General features: G+C 36.0%; 1 protein-coding gene and 1 pseudogene across 1 annotated transcript in view; one reads left to right on the top strand and one right to left on the bottom strand.

Annotated features, from left to right (window-relative positions):
* LOC121862001 (bromodomain adjacent to zinc finger domain protein 1A-like) overlaps positions 1 to 22,612 on the bottom strand; it is a gene marked incomplete at its 5' end in the record, with an annotated part of 85,329 nt that overhangs the window by 51,390 nt on the left and 11,327 nt on the right. Inside the window, 7 exon segments of the mRNA XM_042359930.1 lie at positions 1,704 to 2,441; positions 17,465 to 17,714; positions 19,085 to 19,250; positions 19,957 to 20,072; positions 20,281 to 20,473; positions 20,746 to 20,844; positions 22,374 to 22,551. Of these exon segments, the coding sequence (XP_042215864.1) occupies positions 1,704 to 2,441; positions 17,465 to 17,714; positions 19,085 to 19,250; positions 19,957 to 20,072; positions 20,281 to 20,473; positions 20,746 to 20,844; positions 22,374 to 22,551 (1,740 nt within the window).
* LOC121862054 lies at positions 10,258 to 11,684 on the top strand (annotated as a pseudogene).

Here is a 22,612-nt window from a genome sequence, read left to right as displayed (position 1 = left end):
CTACATTTGATGGCTGACCTCCTTACAGCTAACTTCCACCATTGATGGCTGACATCCTTACAGCTAACTTCCACCATTGATGGCTGACATCCTTACAGCAAACTTCCACCATTGATGGCTGACATCCTTACAGCTAACTTCCACCATTGATGGCTGACATCCTTAAAGCTAACTTCCACCATTGATGGCTGACATCCTTACAGCTAACTTCCACCATTGATGGCTGACATCCTTACAGCTAACTTCCACCATTGATGGCTGACATCCTTACAGCTAACTTCCACCATTGATGGCTGACATCCCCACAGCTCTCTCACCATTGATGGCTGACATCCTTGCCAGCTAACTTCCACCATTGAAGGCTGATATCTCTTACAGCTAACTTCCACCATCGGCGGCTGACATCCTACAGCTAACTTCCACCATTACACATATCCTTACAGCTAACTTCCACCATTGATGGCCGACATCCCATAGCTAACTTCCACCATTGATGGCTGACATCCTTACAGCTAACTTCCACCATTGATGGCTGACATCCTTATAGCTAACTTCCACCATTGATGGCTGACATCCTTACAGCTAACTTCCACTAATGATGGCTGACATCCTTACAGCTAACTTCCACCATTGATGGCTGACATCCTTACAGCAAACTTCCACCATTGATGGCTGACATCCTTACAGCTAACTTCCACCATTGATGGCTGACATCCTGACAGCAAACTTCCACCATTGATGGCTGACATCCTTACAGCTAACTTCCACCATTGAAGGCTGACATCTTTAAGCTAACTTTTACAGTTAATGGCTGACACTTAAGGGTTAAGGACACTCTGAGTCATAAAGGTTTGTCACTAAAACTTTAAATAGTTAAATAATCCTCGCGTTTAAGATAAATGAGAGGAAAAAAAATCCCAATGACTGGTGAATGGGACAACCTACATGTAGTTCAACATAACAAGTTTGACAACATACAGTTATAACAGTCCACATACCTGACACTTTCACAACACACAGTTATAATGGTCCACATACCTGACACTCACAACACACAGTTATAACAGTCCACATACCTGACACTTTCACAACACACAGTTATAATGGTCCACATACCTGACACTCACAACACACAGTTATAACAGTCCACATACCTGACACTTTCACAACACACAGTTATAACGGTCCACATACCTGACACTTTCACAACATACAGTTATAACAGTCCACATACCTGACACTTTCACAACACACAGTTATAACAGTCCACATACCTGACACTTTCACAACACACAGTTATAACGGTCCACATACCTTTCACAACACACAGTTATAACAGTCCACATACCTGACACTTTCACAACACACAGTTATAACGGTCCACATACCAACACTTTCACAACACACAGTTATAACAGTCCACATACCTGACACTTTCACAACACACAGTTATAACGGTCCACATACCTGACACTTTCACAACACACAGTTATAACAGTCCACATACCTGACACTTTCACAACACACAGTTATAACAGTCCACATACCTGACACTTTCACAACACACAGTTATAACAGTCCACATACCTGACACTTTCACAACACACAGTTATAACGGTCCACATACCTGACACTTTCACAACATAGTTATAACTGTCCACATACCTGACACTTTCACAACATAGTTATAACTGTCCACATACCTGGGAGGGATCTAGTTTGTACACAGGGCACGCCTTCATTGAAGCTTCTACTGTAGTTCTGTAACACTCTAACGCGCTCTTGAGCTCTTTTTCTCTGGATCCTCTACTGTTAAGGGACATGAATAAAGAATTCAAGTCTTCTACACTGTGGAAAAAGAACCACTTGTGACGATCTCGTCTCTCCGAATGCACCGGACAGTTTCTGGGATTAGCCGTACACAGACCAAATATATCCGGCATCGGACTACGGTCATCGTCCATAACTAAAGCTTCACCGTCTGTTTCCAGCTTCACGTCACCACTCAAATTTATGTCCATTTTCAACTCCGACTCGGCACCGTCAGGGGACAACACCGAACACTTCTCCGTCTTAACCTGGTGTGACGGTTGATTGTGATTGAGAGTCTGTAACAGTTTCTTACTTGGAGTGCCTTTGGCTTGCTTAGCGGGGCTCTCACTGCCATCATTTTCCTTGTCACTGTTGCTCTTGTCGTCCTTCTCGGCGATAGTTTCCGACATGTTCTTCTTGGCCTGCACTCTCAACACCTCCACGAGTGCGTCGGTAAGATCGGGATTGGACTGAGGGTTGTAGGGTGTTGGAGTCTGCCGACACACTCCCGGGTGCTGCTCGTTATCCTCCACGAACAGTCCGGGGAGAGAATTGAACAGCCAATAACGGCGAAATGCTCTGTCGTGGCCTAAAGGTTGACTGTTGACACCTTGAGCCATATTAAGCACCTGGAAAGACAAGCATTTTATTAAAAGAATTGAAGTAATAGCCATAAGTCTGAGGGCTGGTGACCACAGAGCTCCACTTCATCTCTATCCTTGATCCTACCGTCACTCCTTAAGCTGATATTATTTTTCTTAATGTATGAAAGTTCAATATTTCTCATTACTTAACCTACTTTAAATACCTCACTTGTTTCCTGTCAGTTTAACATAATTTTAACATTCTCCTGAAGCAATACATTATTAAGGCTTCTAACTCCTTTCTGGTGTCTACCAAAAGTGTCTACACTTCTGAACACACAATATGTAATAGTAGTCAGGATGAGCTTCCTTGCCAGCCTTGGTAGAGCAATGGACAAAGGTGTGTGTGTGTGTGGTTGCCCCTCGTGTAACCCGGGCAGGGTGAAACTATGGTCAAGTTTCTTTACGCCATTTGCCTCTGTCTACCCAGCAGTAATTGGATGTTAATCGATTTGCGGATCGTATTCCGGGGTAATGGTTAGTCAGTGCAATTGGTGAGTTGTCCGGTCTTCACGAACTGTTCCTTGACACTGGGTCGTGCAACTCGTTAACTTAGGGTGTGGTTGTTGTGTTGGCGACAGCTTTTACGCCTTAAATAAATTCACACCAAGGTGGCCCTTGGGCCAGTCATCCTCGTTACACAAGGGGCAACCATTATGTATGACTGATGTCATATGGTGTACTGTACTGAGGTCATCACAACTGGGCTCATTCTTGACACAGGGTTACACAGTTCATGAATTATCCAGGGGTGTGATTAACACTTCAGCCGGCCAATGACACGATTTGGGTCACTAGACGGGCCATGAGGAACAAAATGTCCCCCTTCACCCTGAGAGCACACCAGCCATCCTTGGGTCACTAGACGGGCCATGAGGAACAAAATGTCCCCCTTCACCCTGAGAGCACACCAGCCACCAGACGGGCCATGAGGAACAAAATGTCCCCCTTCACCCTGAGAGCACACCAGCCATCCTTGGGTCACCAGACAGGCCATGAGGAACAAAATGTCCCCCTTCACCCTGAGAGCACACCAGCCATCCCATACCATTTATACAAATATTTTGTTCTTTTAACTATAAAACAAAAACAACACAAATGGCAAATAAAATAAACGAAAAATCTAACGCATTTCAGATGCCGCAGATAGCATCACCGGCCGGTCTACGGGCGAGGTTTAGACCGCATGGGTGGCAAGTGAACGGGTTAAGTGGGAGCTTCTACACCACTGATAAACTGCTGCTTAGATTGTTCCAAGACAATTGTCCTCACTCACAAGGGGATAACATCAGCAGCATTTACAACAATTTTCCATGTTTATGTTGGGCAGCCATGACTCCCTCGAACTCAAATAAACGCAAATCTTACTCCTACCAACTTTGCATAAAAAAAAGGGCGAGAAGGCCCCCCACCTAAAAATAATAATGCGAATAGTGCCCTTATGAACAAAATTCTGGCATACTCAGCTATAAAAATTAAAGCAAAACCACCTCTTCTGTACTCAGTGTTAAACCCAGACACTAATTCTGATTCGCCTTCCGCAAAATCGAAGGGAGTTCGGTTTGTCTCAGCTAAACAAGAAGCAAACCAAATTAAAGCTAACGGCAATGTAACCCACAAAAATCACACACTTTCTTGGTATAAATTAAAAAGTTCTAGACTAAAACCACCAACTAAAAAAATAAAAGAAAGCAAAATTAAAGCAAGACTAACTTCATAAGAAATAGTTTGAGCAATGGCGCGGAGCCTACCTAACAAAGAATATTTACAGTTAGAAGCTCAACCAGCTCTTATAGTTGAATAAACACCTAATCTTAAACAGAACAAGAAAAAAAGTACTCCAATATTTAAGTTTATTATTCCAACTTCATATGGAATTACTAACCATACAATTAATGCAGTAAACAAACTAAAAACAGGTGAAGCATAGTATGGAAGAAAATTAGATTTTACAGGTACCGTTTGCTCTTTAGTAAATAACTTCACAGCGTCCGCAAAGGGTTGTAGCAGTCCAATAAAACCATCTTTATTTGGTCCTTTACGAATTTGGATATACCCTAAAATTTTACGTTCTAATAAAGTAACAAATGCAACACCCACAAGAACACAAATAATCAAAATTAAATAACTCACAAATATAACTAAAGCCATCACAAACTGTTTTATTCAAACATTTTTTAATAAATGTTTATTACTTATAGAAAACTCTATCTAATTAGATCCTAAGTCTAATGCATCACATCTGCCAAAGTAATATAGTTAATCTACACTTAAAAATTATTTTAATTACTAAATCCTTTCGTACTAAAGTAATTTTTGTTTTCTTAAAAGATAGAAACCAACCTGGCTCACGCCGGTTTGAACTGAAATCATGTAAAAATTTAAAGGCCGAACAGACCTACCTCCACAACTCCTACGCCATGGCGAATTTATAATTCAACATCGAGGTCGCAAACTTTTTTATCGATATGAACTCTCAAAATAAATAACGCTGTTATCCCTAAAGTAACTTAAATTTTTAATCAACAACAAGGATCATTACACACAAATACCTCTGTATTTTAAATTTAAACAGTTACAAATTATATCATCGTCGCCCCAACGAAATAATTTAGTATATAAATAATATTAAACTTTCAACTCATCTAATTATATACTAAATTATTAAGCTTTATAGGGTCTTATCGTCCCTTTAAAATATTTAAGCCTTTTCACTTAAAAGTCAAATTCAAATTTGTGTTTGAGACAGTTTGCTTCTTGTCCAACCATTCATACAAGCCTCCAATTAAGAGACTAATGACTATGCTACCTTCGCACGGTTAAAATACCGCGGCCCTTTAGTTTGATCCCAGTGGGCAGGTTAGACTTTATAAACCATCATATAGACATGTTTTTGATAAACAGGCAGAAGCTTTATTTGTCGAGTTCCTTAACCCACACCAATCAATATTTAAAATTTATTAATTTTTTAATATTTTACTATTTACAAAATTTTCTACTAATAAAATCATTTTATCTATAAATACAAAGATTATCAACATTTTTAGATACAACTACAAGAAGAATATAAATAACTTTAACTCAAAAATTAGTTAAAACACTTTACTCATATGTCTACTTCTAAGCCTAATTCAACTATTAAATAAATTTCTTCTATACTTTTTTATATTTTGAATAAGAAGCTCAACCCTCCTATTCTTACATTTAACTTTCCTTAAATATTAAAACTGAATTAAATTCATTTCTCTAAAAACCAGATATCAAAGGAATTGTTTAACATTTCATCACTAAATTAATATTAAAGATATTTATGCCACAATAACCTTTTTATCAATTTAGCTCTTCCATTTTCGGGATCAAAAAACTACTTTTAAAATTTTAATTTTCCCTGATACACAAGGTACAAAAATTTACTTTTGCTTTCTTATTATTAAATTTTCATTTATTTCACTATTCTTTTACAATACTTTTAACTCTAGCCTTTATCTCAGTTTTCGATTCAAAATTTTAGATTTCTACTTACTTCTTTTATATAAAAATATTTTTCTCATTTATATTCTAACACTAAATAACAATAGCAAAGATTTATAATACTCAAAATATAATCGATTTGCACGATAAACCTTCTCAACGTAAGTGAGATGCTAAACTATAAAGCTTTATTTCGATTATTTCTAGGGACACTTTCCAGTACACCTACTATGTTACGACTTATTTCATTTTAAATGAAAGTGACGGGCGATATGTACATAATTTAGAGCTTATACCAAAAAAGCTTATTAAACTTTTTTTACAATTACATCCACCTTCTTTAAAAATAATTCTATTTTCAATCCGTTATAAATAAATATTATTGTAACTCATTTCTACTTATCTATCAGCTGTACCTTGATCTAATATATTAAATTTTTTTTTAATCCCAATAATTAACTTTTTCAAGATTATTTAATAATGACGGTATACAAACTGTAAAATTTACCAAGATAAGTAAGATTCTGCGTGTTTTATCGTTTATAGAACAAGTTCCTCTAACAAGACTAAAATACCGCCAAATTCTTTGATTTTAAAGAGTATAACCATTAATATTCAAGCATTTAAATTTTACTCCCAGGTGTAATAGGGTATCTAATCCTAGTTCATACCCTGGCATCTACAGTTTCATCTTTATTATATACTAGTTTAATTTACTAATTAACAATCTAATTTTACCTTTTATTAAAATAAACTAAACTAACTTATAAATTTTTAATTAACTGTTAACTAAATTACTTTTACTTAATCTTAAAGTGTAACCGCGACTGTTGGCACAAAACTTAGTCAGACTTCTTATAACTACCAAATCAGGCTACCGCCCATAATTTAATATTTTATACTGTGATTTTAATTTTCTTAACACGATTTCTACTTCTTAATTAAACTTATTTTTAATAAATTTACTTATTTTTTGTTCCCCACAATTATTTACATGTATTTACCAGCTATAACGTAAAAGTATCAAGCAAGAATCAAACTTCCATGACTGTGCAAATAGTATTTTTTTAATTTTTGACGATTAAATAAACGTACTAAAATTAAAGAAATTTGTTATCAACGTTAAAATTAACAATATAAATATGATTATAAGCATAAATAATTAAACAAATTATATCAGTTATTTATTACCAAAAAAAATCTGTCCCACACCCAAATCAAGCTAAAAAATTATGAAGGTAAAACACCATTTCATGCAGCTTTAAAAGAAACCCCGACAAAATTTAAAATTGTTATGAAGTTTGTTAGAAGTGCTAATTAACTCCCTAACAATAAAGTGAAGTTATGAATTAGTTAGCACTCTCCACTAACTTACTAACCTTAAACGAAATATTTGAGCCATAGTAATATATCTACATATCTACATATTTCAAACCAGAAAATTAAATTTTTAAAAGTGCTGGTCTGCTTCAAAACGCGTCAATATACTAAAAACAGAAATTTTGATTATGATTTTTTTAATTAAAATATAAGTATTTTAAAATTTGAAACCGCATATGGGTCGCTCCCATGCGCCCGCAACTTCAATTTTTTTTAAAAAAATGAGAATTTACCTTCATTATAAATAATCTTATTAAAACTACCATATTTAAATAAAATTTTTTGCTAAAATCCAGCGAACTAAGCAGCTAAAATCATTCTTAATTTTGTATCATTATGATCTTCAATAAAAATATTAGTTAGGGAGCTAATTAAAAATGTCAACTAGCTCCCTAACACTTTTTTTGCTGTAAACAGTAGAATAAACCTACCACGAAAAAAAATAGTTAGGGAGCCCGTTGGGAAAATCATGATTCTCATGAAACTTAGGAAAAACTTTTCTAATCTTATATCTGAGACCCTATATGGGTCGCTCCCATGCGCCCGCAACTTCAATTTTGTGAGAAATTTAACACAAACCTCCATTTTTCGCTCAAAAATAAAAGTTCTGGTCTTAAAGTTGAATAGAAGATTTCCCATACAGAAGTAAAACTTTGTACCTTCTTAAAATTGCACTATTTTTCTAATTATATATAAATTTAAATATATGTAAGGAGAGAGCTCGTAACCTAGTCTTTCAACTAAAATTATACACAACCGAGCAAAAATAAATTTTTAAGGCGAATCTAAAATGTAAACTTATATAATTTCATTGAAATGCCTCGTTAACTGAAAAGTTAACTGAGCTGTGGGTTTTATTTTTCTCTTTACAGTTGGTGGTCTTACAGGAGTAGTTCATATTATTCTTCACGACACATGTTGCTCACTCTATCTATAGGCCCAGTCTTTGGCATCTCTGCAGGAATCACTCACTGATTTCCCCTATTTACGGGCTTATCTATAAATCCTAAATGATTAAAAATTCACTTTTTAACTATATTTACAGGAGTAAATATCACTTTCTTCCCACAACATTTCTTAGGATTAAATGGGATACCACGACGATACTCTGACTATCCTGACGCATTCACCGCATGAAATGTTCTATCTTCGATTGGATCAATAATTTCTCTTGTAGCCGTTCTTAGATTCATTATTATTGTATGAGAAGCTTTGGTAGTTAAACGAACAGTTATATTTTCTTTATTCTTACCTACTTCAATTGAATGACAGCATGCTTATCCCCCAGCTGACCACAGTTATATAGAAATCCCTATAATCACTAACTACTAAAATGACAGATAGATGTGCAGGATTTAAGCTCCCGTTAGGGAAAATTATTTCCTTTTAGTAATGGCAACATGAGGTCACCTAGGATTCCAAGACAGCGCGTCACCCCTTATAGAGCAACTTATTTTCTACCATGATCATACTATGGTTGTGTTGATTTTAATTACTACTTTTGTTGGTTATATGATAGCCGCTATATTTCCCAATGCTTTTGTTAATCGTTTCCTCCTTGAAAACCAAACAATTGAAGTAATTTGAACAATCCTTCCTGCTATTATTCTTATTTTTATTGCTCTCCCTTCACTTCGGTTACTTTATCTTCTAGATGAAGTTAATAACCCTAGAATCACTCTTAAAACAATTGGGCACCAATGATATTGAAGGTATGAATATTCAGACTTTCTGCAAGTAGAGTTTGATTCCTATATGACTCCATCTAACGAACTAGATTTATCTGGATTTCGACTTTTAGACGTAGACAACCGAACTGTATTACCTATAAACACACAAGTTCGAATGTTAGTCACCGCTGCTGATGTTAGCCACTCTTGAACTGTTCCAGCTCTGGGAGTAAAAGCAGATGCAATTCCCGGCCGTCTTAACCAAATTAGATTTATGGTTAACCGACCAGGATTATTTTTTGGGCAATGCTCACAAATTTGTGGGGCTAACCATAGAGTTATACCAATTGTAGTAGAAAGTGTGTCAGTCTCAGCTTTTTTAAATTGAATCTCCTCCTCATCCGATCTATCACCCGATGACTGAAAGCAAGTATAGGTCTTTTAAACCTATCATAGTAGAGGTGCCTACTTCTGGTGGAAAAAGTTAGTTAATTAATAATATGAGCTTGTCAAGCTCAAGTAATTCCACTGGAACACTTTTTGATGCCTCAAATAGCACCTCTTTTATGGTTAAATCTATTTTTTATATTTCTCATTGGGTTTCTTTTGTTTTTTATTTTAAACTATTTTATAAAATCCCCGCTTAAAATGTCCCCTTCAATTGAACTAAAAGCTCAACACCAAAAAACCTGAAAATGATAACAAGACTATTTTCTATTTTTGAACCTTCTTCAAGAATCTTTTCATTATCAATCAATTGATTATCAACTTTTGTTGGGTTACTTTTTATTCCTTACCTTTATTGAGCGGCTCCTTCACGTTGAGCACTAGTTTGGTCCAAAATTATACAACTTCTTCACAATGAATTTCAAGCAATTTTAGGGCAAGCCACTAAAGGTTCAACTATTTTATTCATTTCTTTATTTAGATTTATTATATTTAATAACACTCTCGGGCTTCTCCCGTATGTATTTACTAGATCAAGACACCTTGTGATAACTCTTACGCTTGCTTTACCTTTGTGACTAACTTTTATTTTATTTGGTTGAATCAACCATACCCAACACATGCTTGCTCATATAGTTCCCCAAGGGACGCCAGGGCTTCTGATACCATTTATAGTGTTAGTAGAAACTTTAAGAAATATTATTCGACCAGGAACTTTAGCCGTTCGACTAACAGCTAACATAATTGCAGGGCATCTTTTGTTGACACTTTTAGGCAATATGGGCCCTTCTTTGTCTTTGACTTTAGTGTCATTTTTAATGTTAGCTCATATCCTTCTTTTAATACTAGAATCTGCTGTTGCAATAATTCAATCGTATGCATTTGCTGTCCTAAGGACTTTATATGCCAGAGAAGTTAACTAATGTCATCATCACACGGACACCACGCTTACCACTTAGTTGATATAAGACCCTGACCTTTAACAGGGTCAGTGAGAGCCATAATACTAACCACAGGGCTTGTTAAATGAGTCCACCAATTTAACAGACTTGCTCCTGCTAAGATTTTTAGCTACTATTTTAACAATAATTCAATGATGACGAGATGTAACACGTGAGGGGACCCACCAGGGACTCCACACCCAAGTTGTAATAAAAGGGCTTCGTTGGGGGATAATTCTTTTTATTGTGTCAGAAGTGTTGTTCTTTTTTTCTTTTTTGGGGCATTTTTTCATGGGAGACTTTCTTCAACAATTGAAATTGGGATATGTTGGCCACCAGTTGGTATCCAACCTTTTAATCCTTTCCAAATTCCGCTTTTAAACACAACTATTCTTTTGTCGTCTGGGGCTACCGTAACATGAGCACATCATGCTATTACAAGGTCAAATCACTCGGAAGCAATTCAAAGTCTTGCTTTAACTATTTTTTTAGGATTATATTTTTCAGCTCTTCAAGCTTTCGAATATGTAGAAGCTTCTTTTACAATTGCAACTCTGTCTATGGATCTACTTTTTTTGTAGCAACTGGTTTCCATGGGCTTCATGTTATCATTGGGACTTCCTTTTTAACTGTTTGCTTCTACCGACTTTATAAATGTCACTTTTCTTCAGACCATCATTATGGTTTTGAAGCAGCTGCTTGATACTGACACTTTGTAGATGTTGTATGATTATTTTTATATATCTTTATCTATTGATGAGGAGGTTAATTAATTTTTTAATATAACAAGTATATTTGGCTTCCAACCAAAAAGTCTAGAATTTCTAGAAAAATTAATTTTCATTATATTTATTGTAGTTTCAACAACTTTTGTAATTAGATCTGTAGTTATAATCCTTGCCTCGATTTTGTCAAAAAAACTTGTTACAGATCGAGAAAAAAATTCGCCATTTGAGTGTGGATTTGATCCTAAAGGCTCAGCACGGCTTCCTTTTCCTTTACGATTCTTTTTAATTGCAGTTATTTTCTTGATTTTTGATGTAGAAATCACTCTTTTACTTCCCCTTGCTTCAATTATTCATTTAACAAACATATTTTCTTGGGCCCTTACTGGGGTTTTATTTTTATTAATTTTGCTTTTTGGACTTTACTATGAATGACACCAAGGTGCCTTAGAGTGATCCTATTAGAGCTATATTCAATTTATGATTTATGAGTTGCATTCATAAGGTGTTTTTATAAACTAGCTTTAAGATTAAAAAGCGAAGTATTGCACTTAGTTTCGGCCTAAGCTTTGATCTGTTGCAGGTCTTTAATCTTTGAAAGAAGCCAAAATAGAGGCCCATCACTGTTAATGATGAAACTGGATTTTTTATCCCTTTCAAGGAAATATTTATGCCAAAAAAAGAAGCTTCTAACTTCATTTTAAGCGGTTGAATTCTGTTTATGTTTCTTTTTTATAGTGTAAATAACACGCTACATTTTCGTTGTAGAACTGAAGTACTAACTTCTAAAAATTTTGATTAATTACAAAAAAATTAGATTTTGGTTATGAAATTGTTACTTACAGGCAAATTTGCCACCGTTGCTGCTTCAAAACAAAATTCTAATCTTAAATTATATAAGTAAATTATGATAAAAAATACAACAATTACTCAGAATAAAAACCTTTTTATATAAATCCTTACACTTCTACTTTGAGAAACTTGAAGGTACCCTGATTGATGTATAACATTAGAATACAAACCTTGACCCCCAAAATGTTCGGATCATCCGTAATCACCAACATTCATACATGCGCCCGCAGTTTTTAACCTAACGTGACTCAAATTAAATGTAGATAAAAAAGGTATGAAGCACATAGACCCTATAAACACAACTTTGCTGTAACTTTTTAATCTACGTAACCTATAGTTTACACTTATAATATTTAAAAGATAACCAATTAAAGCCCCTAACACTCTTAATGCTAAAGCCAACACTTTAAACGTGAAAGTTAAACAAATTATATATGATTCAGGGAAGATCACCCAAGACAAAAAGGCTCCGCCCGTAACACCACCAATCCTCAACCTTATCATTGATCTAGTTATAACAACACTTTTATCGTTAACTTGGCTCATCCTCCTTAAATTAAATAGGCCCGTCAAACTATAATAAACTAAACGAAATCTATAACAAACAGTTAATCCTGTGGCCAAAGCATATAAAATGAAAGCCAATAAATTAATATTTCTTATAAAAGCCACTTCTAAAATTAAATCTTTAGAATAAAATCCTGCCAAAAATGGTATTCCACATAAAGCTAAATTAGCCAAATTTATACAGGTTCTAGTTAAAGGTATTCTAAAAACTAATCTCCCTATACAACGGATATCTTGGTATTCTTTTACAGCATGAATAACTACTCCAGCACATATAAATAAGAGTGCCTTGAACAAAGCATGAGCTAACAAATGGAAAAAAGCTAAATCAGCAAAACCAAGAGCTAAAATCCTTAATATAACACCAAGTTGGCTTAATGTTGATAAAGCAATAATCTTTTTTAAATCATACTCGAAATTAGCCCCTAATCCTGCTATAAATATTGTCAGACAAGAAATAATTAATAAAACAGATTGAGCTTCTGATCCTATTAAAGCTGGACTAAAACGAATTAATAAGTAAACACCTGCCGTAACTAGAGTAGAAGAATGAACTAGTGCAGACACTGGAGTAGGAGCTGCCATGGCAGCTGGGAGCCAAGCAGAAAAAGGGATTTGTGCCCTTTTTGTTACAGCTGCTATGACAACTAAACACTTTATTAATAACAAATTAGAATCCCTAATATATCTTCTGTACAAAATAAAATTTCAACCCCCAGCTATAAATATCAAAGAAATTCTAAGAAGAATAGCAACGTCACCGACCCGATTAGACAAAACTGTTAGTATTCCTGCATTTGCAGATTTTTCATTTTGGTAAAAAATAACTAATGCGTATGATACTAAGCCTAGCCCGTCCCAACCTAACAAGATTCTAATTATATTTGGCCTTACAATTAAAGCGCCTATAGATAATACAAAAGCAAGAACTAAATATATGAAGCGATTAAATCTTTTGTCTCCTTCTATAATCACCTCTGTAAAATAACACTATTGAGGAAATAAAAAGTACAAATCCTAAAAATATGAAAGAAATTCAATCAAAAATTAAAGTCATTACGACTGAAGAAGAATTTAAAGTTATAATTTCCCATTCAATTATTGTCACGCTGTTATAATATAAACTTATGAGAGACAACAAAATGCAACTAAAAGCTCTTCTACATAAAAATACCAACCTAGTTAAATGTATAGTAATATATCAAATTACGGTTTAAAATAAATAACTTATAATTTCGGCACCACAAACCAACGTTTTTATTAAACTATTTAAACTAAAATCTTGGTAAAATTATAGCCGTTTTTACAATAAGAACATTTAAAGGCAATCAATGTTATATTAAAACTAAGTATTCAGAAACTTTTCCCGAACAACAAGAAAACAATGAATTAAAAAACAACCCATGCTGTCTTATCGAGTATATGTATAAAGTGTACGCAGCTCTAAAAAAAGACAGTAAACCAATCCCAAACATGCTAAGTTTTCTTCACCTTACTACACTTAAAATTAGTCTAATTTCTCCTAATAAATTAATTGTAGGAGGAACCGCTATATTACCAATTCTTAATAAAAATCACCACAATCCCAAACTAGGTATAAAATTCAATAAACCTTTATTCACCAATAATCTTCGACTTCCTAAACGCTCGTAGACTATGTTAGCAAGACAAAAAAGTCCAGAAGAACATAGCCCATGCCCTACCATAATTACTACAGCTCCTGTTTGACCCCATCAACCAAAAACCACTAGTCCTCTCAACACCAAGCCTATATGGGCTACTGAAGAGTAAGCAATCAATGACTTAATGTCTACTTGACGTAAACATATAAATCTTACAATTACCCCACCTAAAATTCTAACACTAACTCAAAATAAAGAAAATATTTTATTTACTTCAGGAAATAAAAAGAGAACTCGAATCAAACCATAACCAACTAATTTTAATAAAACACCAGCCAAAATTATAGATCCAGCTACAGGAGCTTCAACATGAGCCTTAGGAAGTCATAAATGAACTAGATATATGGGAAGTTTTACTACAAAAGCAAAAATTGTACAAAAATACCACATAAAAGTAATAAAATTAGATCTTTCGGCGCATGGAACTAAACCTATCGTTAGACTGCCACCCAATCTGTAAAATCTTAATAAAGAAACAAGCAAAGGCAAAGAAGCAAACAATGTATAAAATAACATATAAACTCCAGCCTGAATTCGCTCAGGTTGGTAGCCCCAGCCTAAAATTAAAATGAAAGTAGGAATTAAAGATCTTTCAAACCTAATATAAAACAAAAGATAATCTGTTGCTGAAAACGTTAAAAGCAATGCTAACAGCAATAGTAAATTTACAACTAAAAACCCCCTAGGAGAATTATTTGTTTTTTTAATTCTTTGACTTGCACAAATAACTAGAGCCATAATCCATATTCTTAACATAACTAGAATAAAACCTAGATGGTCAGAACCTAATCTTAACCCCAACCCTGAAACAGAAAAGTCATGTCCTATAAAACACCTAAAAATAAAACACATTAAAAATAAAGAAATTTGAATAAACCACCACTCTTTAACAAACGCAATCAATAAGATATTTATAAAAATGAACTTTAACATTGTAGTGCTCTAAAACTTCTGAAGCAATCGTTACCGTGAGTCCGCACAATAGAAATCAATAAAGAAAGACCCAAAGCTCCCTCACAAGCTGCCATAGTTAAAAAAATAAAATAAAATAAGCTTCGATTCCTACTTTAGCTAAACAAATTACTATGACTCAAAAAATACCTAATATAATAAATTCTAAACTAAGAAGAACTCCAAGTAAATGTTTTCGGTTAGAAACAAAATTTCATAACCCACAGAAAACAACGACAAGAGGAACGAAAATAAATATTAATCTAAGAATTGACATTAGTTTTAATAGTTTAAACCAAAACTTTGGTCTTGTAAACCAAAAATGAAATTTATTTTCTTAAAACTTCAGAGAAAAAAGTAAACTTTTATCTTTAATTCCCAAAACTAATATTTTATTAAACTACTCTCTGAAATCTTATTTTTTATTCTTCCTCTTATTTTTATAACTTCATTACTTTTCACACGTCTTATTCATCCTCTATCTATAGGTCTCACATTATTGATACAAACTGTTATGATTTCGCTTGCTGCAGGGTTGAACAACAACTCTTTTTGATTTTCATACATTCTTTTTCTTATTTTTTTGGGGGCTATATTAGTGTTATTTATTTATGTTGCCTCACTTGCTTCTAACGAGCCATTCAAATTCTCAGCTACAGCTTTAATAGTTATTTCAAGATTTTCTTTATTTTTGACAATTTTTATAATACTAAAAGACCCTCTTTATATTACTCCTGATATTTCTATTATTAGATCAGTCATTTCTTCAGATATGTTTTCACTTGATACCACTTCTACTCTAGTAAGAACTATTTATAGACCACCAACAATATCTTTTACTTTATTTATAGTCCTTTATCTCCTATTGACTCTTATTGTTATTGTAAAAATTGTTAATCTTTATTCAAGACCACTTCGATTATCCTATTAATGACGACACCTATTCGCAAAAGCCATCCCCTTTTTAAAATTGCTAACGGAGCTTTAGTAGATATACCTATTCCAAGAAATATTTCAACATTCTGAAATATTGGGTCTTTATTAGGCTTGTGCTTAGTTGTCCAAATTGTTACTGGTCTTTTTCTTGCTATACACTATACTGCTCATATTGATTTAGCTTTCTCTAGTGTTGCCCATATTTGTCGAGATGTAAATTACGGATGACTTCTTCGTACACTCCGTGCTAATGGGGCTTCTTTTTTCTTTATTTGCCTTTACTTACATATTGGACGTGTTATGTATTATGGATCCTACTTATTTTTTCATGCTTGAATAGTGGGTGTTGTTATTTTATTTATAGTTATAGCAACAGCTTTTCTAGGTTATGTTTTACCTTGGGGTCAAATATCTTTCTGAGGTGCAACAGTTATTACAAACCTTTTTTCTGCTATCCCTTATATTGGGACTGAACTTGTACAATGAATTTGAGGTGGATTTGCAGTTGATAATGCAACGCTGACTCGATTTTTTACAATTCATTTTTTATTACCATTTTTAGTAGCAGCTGCGACTCTTATCCATATCTTGTTTATTCATCAAACTGGAGCTAACAACCCACTTGGAATTGCAAGACATATTGATAAAGTTCCATTTCATCCTTATTTTACTTTTAAAGATGTTGTTGGGTTTATAGTTATACTGACCGCATTAATTTTATTAACTCTTCTAAATCCCTACCTTCTTGGAGACCCTGACAACTTTGTCCCAGCTAACCCACTAGTTACACCAGCACACATTCAACCTGAATGATACTTTTTATTTGCATACGCTATCTTGCGGTCAATTCCAAACAAATTAGGGGGAGTAATCGCCCAAGCTATATCAATTGCAATTTTAATAATTTTACCTTTTACCCATACTTCTAAATTTCTAAGACTAACTTTTTATCCTTTAAATCAAATTTTATTTTGATCTTTAATTGCAATTGTTATTCTTCTAACCTGTCGAAGATCCTTTTGTTATTACAGGGCAAATCCCAACAGTAGTATATTTCCTTTACTACATTGTCAATCCTCTTTCACTCTTATTGTGAGATAAACTGCTTGATTGATAGTTTAGTTTATTTAAAACAGATGTTTTGAAAACATCAATAAGGACACTAAAACGTCTTAACTGTCGTAACATTTTCAATATACTAAATTAGTTATAAACTAAATTATAAAATAACATAGTATTTTTATCCCCATGAAAAAAATTAAATAATTAAGAGAAACTGGTAAAAATCTTTTTCAAGCTAACCCTATTAACTTATCGTAACGAAGACGAGGGACAGCAAAACAAATAAAAATAACGAGTCAAAGAAACACTCGAAAATCTTCCCACCTGCTGCATCAACTCCCTCTCTCGCTTCAGAAAGTCCTGCTTCCTGGCCTCCTTATTCTTCTCTTCCTTTTCCTCACGCGCCACCTTCTCACTCTCGTCCTCTTCTTCCTCCTCCTCCTCCTCCTCCTCGTCCTCCAGCTCGATGGGCTTGTCGGGTTCACCGGTCATGGCGGCGGCGGCGGCCTTCTTCTCTGCCTCTTTCAACAGCCGTTCGCGCTCCTTCTGTTTACGGTCGCGCTTCTCCTGCAGCCTGGGGAGGGAGTCACACATGTAACCTTCTGTTGGACACTAAGTTTTAGCATTATTTCTTGTTATTTACTTTTAAGATCATTTCTTACATAACAAAGGATGACCAAGCTTCTAATGACACACACACACTATCTCCTTCCTGATCAATAACTCACCTGGCAGCATTGATCTCCTTCCTGATCAATAACTCACCTGGCAGCATTGATCTCCTTCTCCTTCCTGATCAATAACTCACCTGGCAGCATTGATCTCCTTCTTCCTCATCAATAACTCACCTGGCAGCATTGATCTCCTTCTCCTTCCTCATCAATAACTCACCTGGCAGCATGGATCTCCTTCTCCTTCCTCATCAATAACTCACCTGGCAGCATTGATCTCCTTCTTCCTCATCCAATAACTACCCTAGCAGCATTGATCTCCTTCTCCTTCCTCATCAATAACTCACCTGCTTGAAAAGCATCCAGTCTCCTTCTCCTTCTCCCATCAATAACTCGCAGCGTGATCTCTTCTCCTTCCTCATCAACTTCGCTTCCTGGCAGCATGGATCTCCTTCTCCTTCCTCATCAATAACTCACCTGGCAGCATTGATCTCCTTCTCCTTCTCATCCAATAACTCTCACCTGGCAGCATTGATCTCCTTCTCGCCTCCTCCATCAACTCACCTGGCAGCATTAGTCCTCTTCTCCTTCCTCCATCAATAACTCACCTGGCAGCATTGATCTCCTTCTCCTTCCTCATCAATAACTCACCTGGGCAGCATTGATCTCCCTTCTCATAATAACTCACCTGGCAGCATTGATCTCGCCTGCTTCCTCATCAGCCGGCGCTTGTGATCTCGCTTCTCCCTTCCTCATCAATAACTCACAGCATTGATCTCCTTCTTCCTCATCATAACTCACCTGGCAGCATGGATCTCCTTCTCCTTCCCTCTCATCTTCCACCTGGCAGCATGGGTCTCCTTCTCCTTCCTCATCAGCACTTTCACCTGGCAGCATGGATCTCCTTCTCCTTCACTCATCAATAACTCACCTGGCAGCATGGATCTCATACCCTTCCTCATCAATAACTCACCTGGCGGCATGGATCTCTTCTCCTTCCTCATCAATAACTCACCTGGCAGCATTGATCTCCTTCTCCTTCCTCATCAATAACTCACCTGGCAGCATTGATCTCCTTCTCCTTCCTCATCAATAACTCACCTGGCAGCATTGATCTCCTTCTCCTTCCTCATCAATAACTCACCTGGCAGCATTGATCTCCTTCTCCTTCCTCATCAATAACTCACCTGGCAGCATTGATCTCCTTCTCCTTCCTCATCAATAACTCACCTGGCAGCATTGATCTCCTTCTCCTTCCTCATCAATAACTCACCTGGCAGCATTGATCTCCTTCTCCTTCCTCATCTGGGTCAGTTGATGTAGACGCAATTTATTCTTAACCTCCTTCAGCTTCTCAATGTTGTCATCAATAATGTCCCGCACTGAGGCGTAAGTTAGGATCTGGCCCACCAGTACACTCAGGATCTTCAACTTATACGCTGAAGCAGGAGGAAAAAACATCAGTCACTCTTTAGTTTGACCCAAAAAACATCAGTCACTCTTTAGTTTGACCCAAAAAACATTAGTCACTCTTTAGTTTGACCCAAAAAAACACCAGTCACTCTTTAGTTTGACCCAAAAAACATCAATCACTCTTTAGTTTGACCCAAAAAACATCAATCACTCTTTAGTTTGACCCAAAAAAACACCAGTCACTCTTTAGTTTGACCCAAAAAACATCAATCACTCTTTAGTTTGACCCAAAAAACATCAGTCACTCTTTAGTTTGACCCAAAAAACATCAGTCACTCTTTAGTTTGACCCAAAAAACATCAGTCACTCTTTAGTATGACCCAAAAAACATCAGTCACTCTTTAGCTTGACCCAAAAAACATCAGTCACTCTTTAGCTTGACCCAAAAAACACCAGTCACTCTTTAGTTTGACCATATGTGTCTAATTCTTTCCCTTAACAATTAACCACAAGTGAGGAGAGACAGTAAGTGTTCCTCCTGGCTGGTAAAGTTGTTGACAACTGAGGGGATGAATGACCATTACTTAAGAGGGAACAAAAGAGGTTTACATAGATGAATGACCATTACTTAAGAGGGAACAAAAGAGGTTTACATAGATGAATGACCATTACTCAAGAGGGAACAACAGAGGTTTACATAGATGAATGACCATTACTTAAGGGGGAACACACCTAAGGAGAGATCAAATATAGTCTGGGTAGATAGAGTTTTTATTATGATGGGTTCCTCCAGCTTGAATTGTAGCCCTGGATCATCCCAGTTTTTGAAGCCTCCACGGTTCAAGTGCCTGAAAAAGGAAGGCATCAACTTAGTCCGCTGTACACTGTGAAAGTCTTCTCTTAATACATTACATTTCTCAATCTTATTCCTTATTATACATAGCTTGGGGGGAGAGCAGCCAACACATGAACCAACACTCTCAGCACCTACAGTAGTCATGTTGGGAGTCCTGTCCTCACCCCTTACTACACTACACCACACGCATGAACATTTACCTCCATCGACCATTGGCAACACTGGTAGCCCCCGATGCCAGTAGATGTAAGCGTAACACCTCAGTGACTGTCAGGGCGTCAAGCGGCACCTTCTGAAGCGGCAGTCCATGATATTGCTGGCTCCAAGTAGATGCGCGGTTGGCGACCCTCACTGCCTCCTGTATGGTGATGTCGCTTGTGTCTGTCTCCATCACTGTCAAGTGAAGGAGCGTTACAATACATGAAGCACCAAAAGCTCTCTCCCTTTTCTGCAACTCTTACTAGAACTTTTCCCTCTCTGGTAAAAATAAGCCAAAGTCTACACTACAACACACAAGTCACCCCAAGCCCTTCAACAACACACAAGACATCCATCACCTTTACACAGTTCTGCTACACCACTCAGTATACCCAGGTTCATAAAACATAATGGTAGGCTCATATTGTACCTGCCTTAAGTAAGAACATAAACAAGTTGTAGCACACCTTCCTCAGCGGTGGGGTCAGCATCCACTTCATCGTCCTCCTCCTCCTGCAGTGTGAAGATGCCCTGAAGCAGCAGCTGCAGCACATCATTAAACACACCTGCCAAGTGGACCATTATACAACCAACCCTTGTCTGTGTCACCAGCTTACATAAACAACATGTCCCCAACACTGTCTTTAGTACACACTTATCTTACAATACTGTCCTCACTCATAGATGATATAAGGAGAAAATTAAAATAAATTATATGTACACTAATAACAATAATATGAACTACAGCAATAGCCTAGGGCAGCATAGATCCTCAGCTGTCAACAAACTTTGAAAAAAAAAAAGTAATCATCTTGTTCTATCAGCTTGGAACATACTGTAGTTCCACCTAGCTCGAGGTTCATTGTGAAATACAAGTATATGTGATATAACTATATAACCTATGATGTATGGTATACTGTATATGGTGGCAACACTGTACACTAAGCCTTCATGGTGTATAAGGCACTCTGCATGACATGGTTAAGTCTACCATGGGTCAAACAATTGTTTTCTATGTCTCCAGACAGCTCAGTCCATGATCTATAATACTATAGCGCGTTTCTTCCCAGCCGAGAAAAGGCCCCGCCCTCTCCTCAAGAGTTACAGCTGATTGGCTGTTGCAAACCTGTCCATTTTGTCCTGAGTAATGATGTATTTCTAAATGAGTTTATTCATAATGACCGTTTCTGACGAGAAAGATATTTAACTAAATTATATATAGATATATACCTTCATTATTTCAAACATGTAGGAAATTTATCAAAACTATTAAACGTTAATTAACTAAAGGGAGCAAATTCACGCTTTCGGAGGATGCATTTAATATATACTTATTTTTACCTACAATAAGACATACTAAGACAAATTGCATATCAGGAATAGTAAATTATGCAAAAACGACATTTGAAAAGATCATGATCACATTGAAATATTACAAGGCCGTCAGCAGAGGTGGGAAATATGACTGCGAACTACTTCATATTTTTCCCACCTCTGCTGACGGCCTTGTAATATTTCATTGTGATTCTGATCTTTTCAAATGTCGTTTTTGCATAATTTACTATTCCTGATATGCAATTTGTCTTAGTATGTCTTATTGTAGGTAAAAATAAGTATATATTAAATGCATCCTCCGAAAGCGTGAATTTGCTCCCCGAGTTTACCAGTTAATTCACGATTAATAGTTTTGATAAATTTCCTACATGTTTGAAATAATGAAGGTATATATCTATATATAATTTAGTTAAATATCTTTCTCGTCAGAAACGGTCATTATGAATAAACTCATTTAGAAATACATCATTACTCAGGACAAAATGGACAGGTTTGCAACAGCCAATCAGCTGTAACTCTTGAGGAGGGGGCGGGGCCTCTTTTCTCGGCTGAAAAAAACGCATTATAGACAGACAACATGTGGCGGGCTCACCTCTATCAATTAAAAAATCCGCCTTGTATACAAGGTTTTGAGATCACGAAAAACTTAGAACCCCAATATTTCAAAATATTATTTTGGCGGGCTTGTCCTCGTCGTGTGGAGCACTTCATATATGATGGCAACACTGTGTGTACACAAACACCAAGAGAGGAGACTGACCTGCAACTTCCTTCTCCACCAGTGCGTGTTCCAGCATGTCAAAGGTGATGCCCTGAGGATACACGTCTCTCAGCTCCACAAGTTCAGAGAAAACGTTGACGAACTCCAACACCATGATGAAGTCGCTGAACAGGTCGTCCGGGATACGGCACCTTATTGGAATGGGTTTTGGCAGGTCCTGTGGAGGATGACAGATCATGTTCAAGTTCTATGAGGAAAATACTGATACACAGCTTGTT

The sequence above is a fragment of the Homarus americanus genome, unplaced genomic scaffold (genome assembly GCF_018991925.1).
Source record: "Homarus americanus isolate GMGI-L3 unplaced genomic scaffold, GMGI_Hamer_2.0 scaffold25013, whole genome shotgun sequence".
Lineage (NCBI taxonomy): Eukaryota > Metazoa > Arthropoda > Malacostraca > Decapoda > Nephropidae > Homarus > Homarus americanus.
The sequence above is the reverse complement of the archived record's forward strand: the minus strand, read 5'-3'. Positions and strand labels throughout refer to the sequence as shown.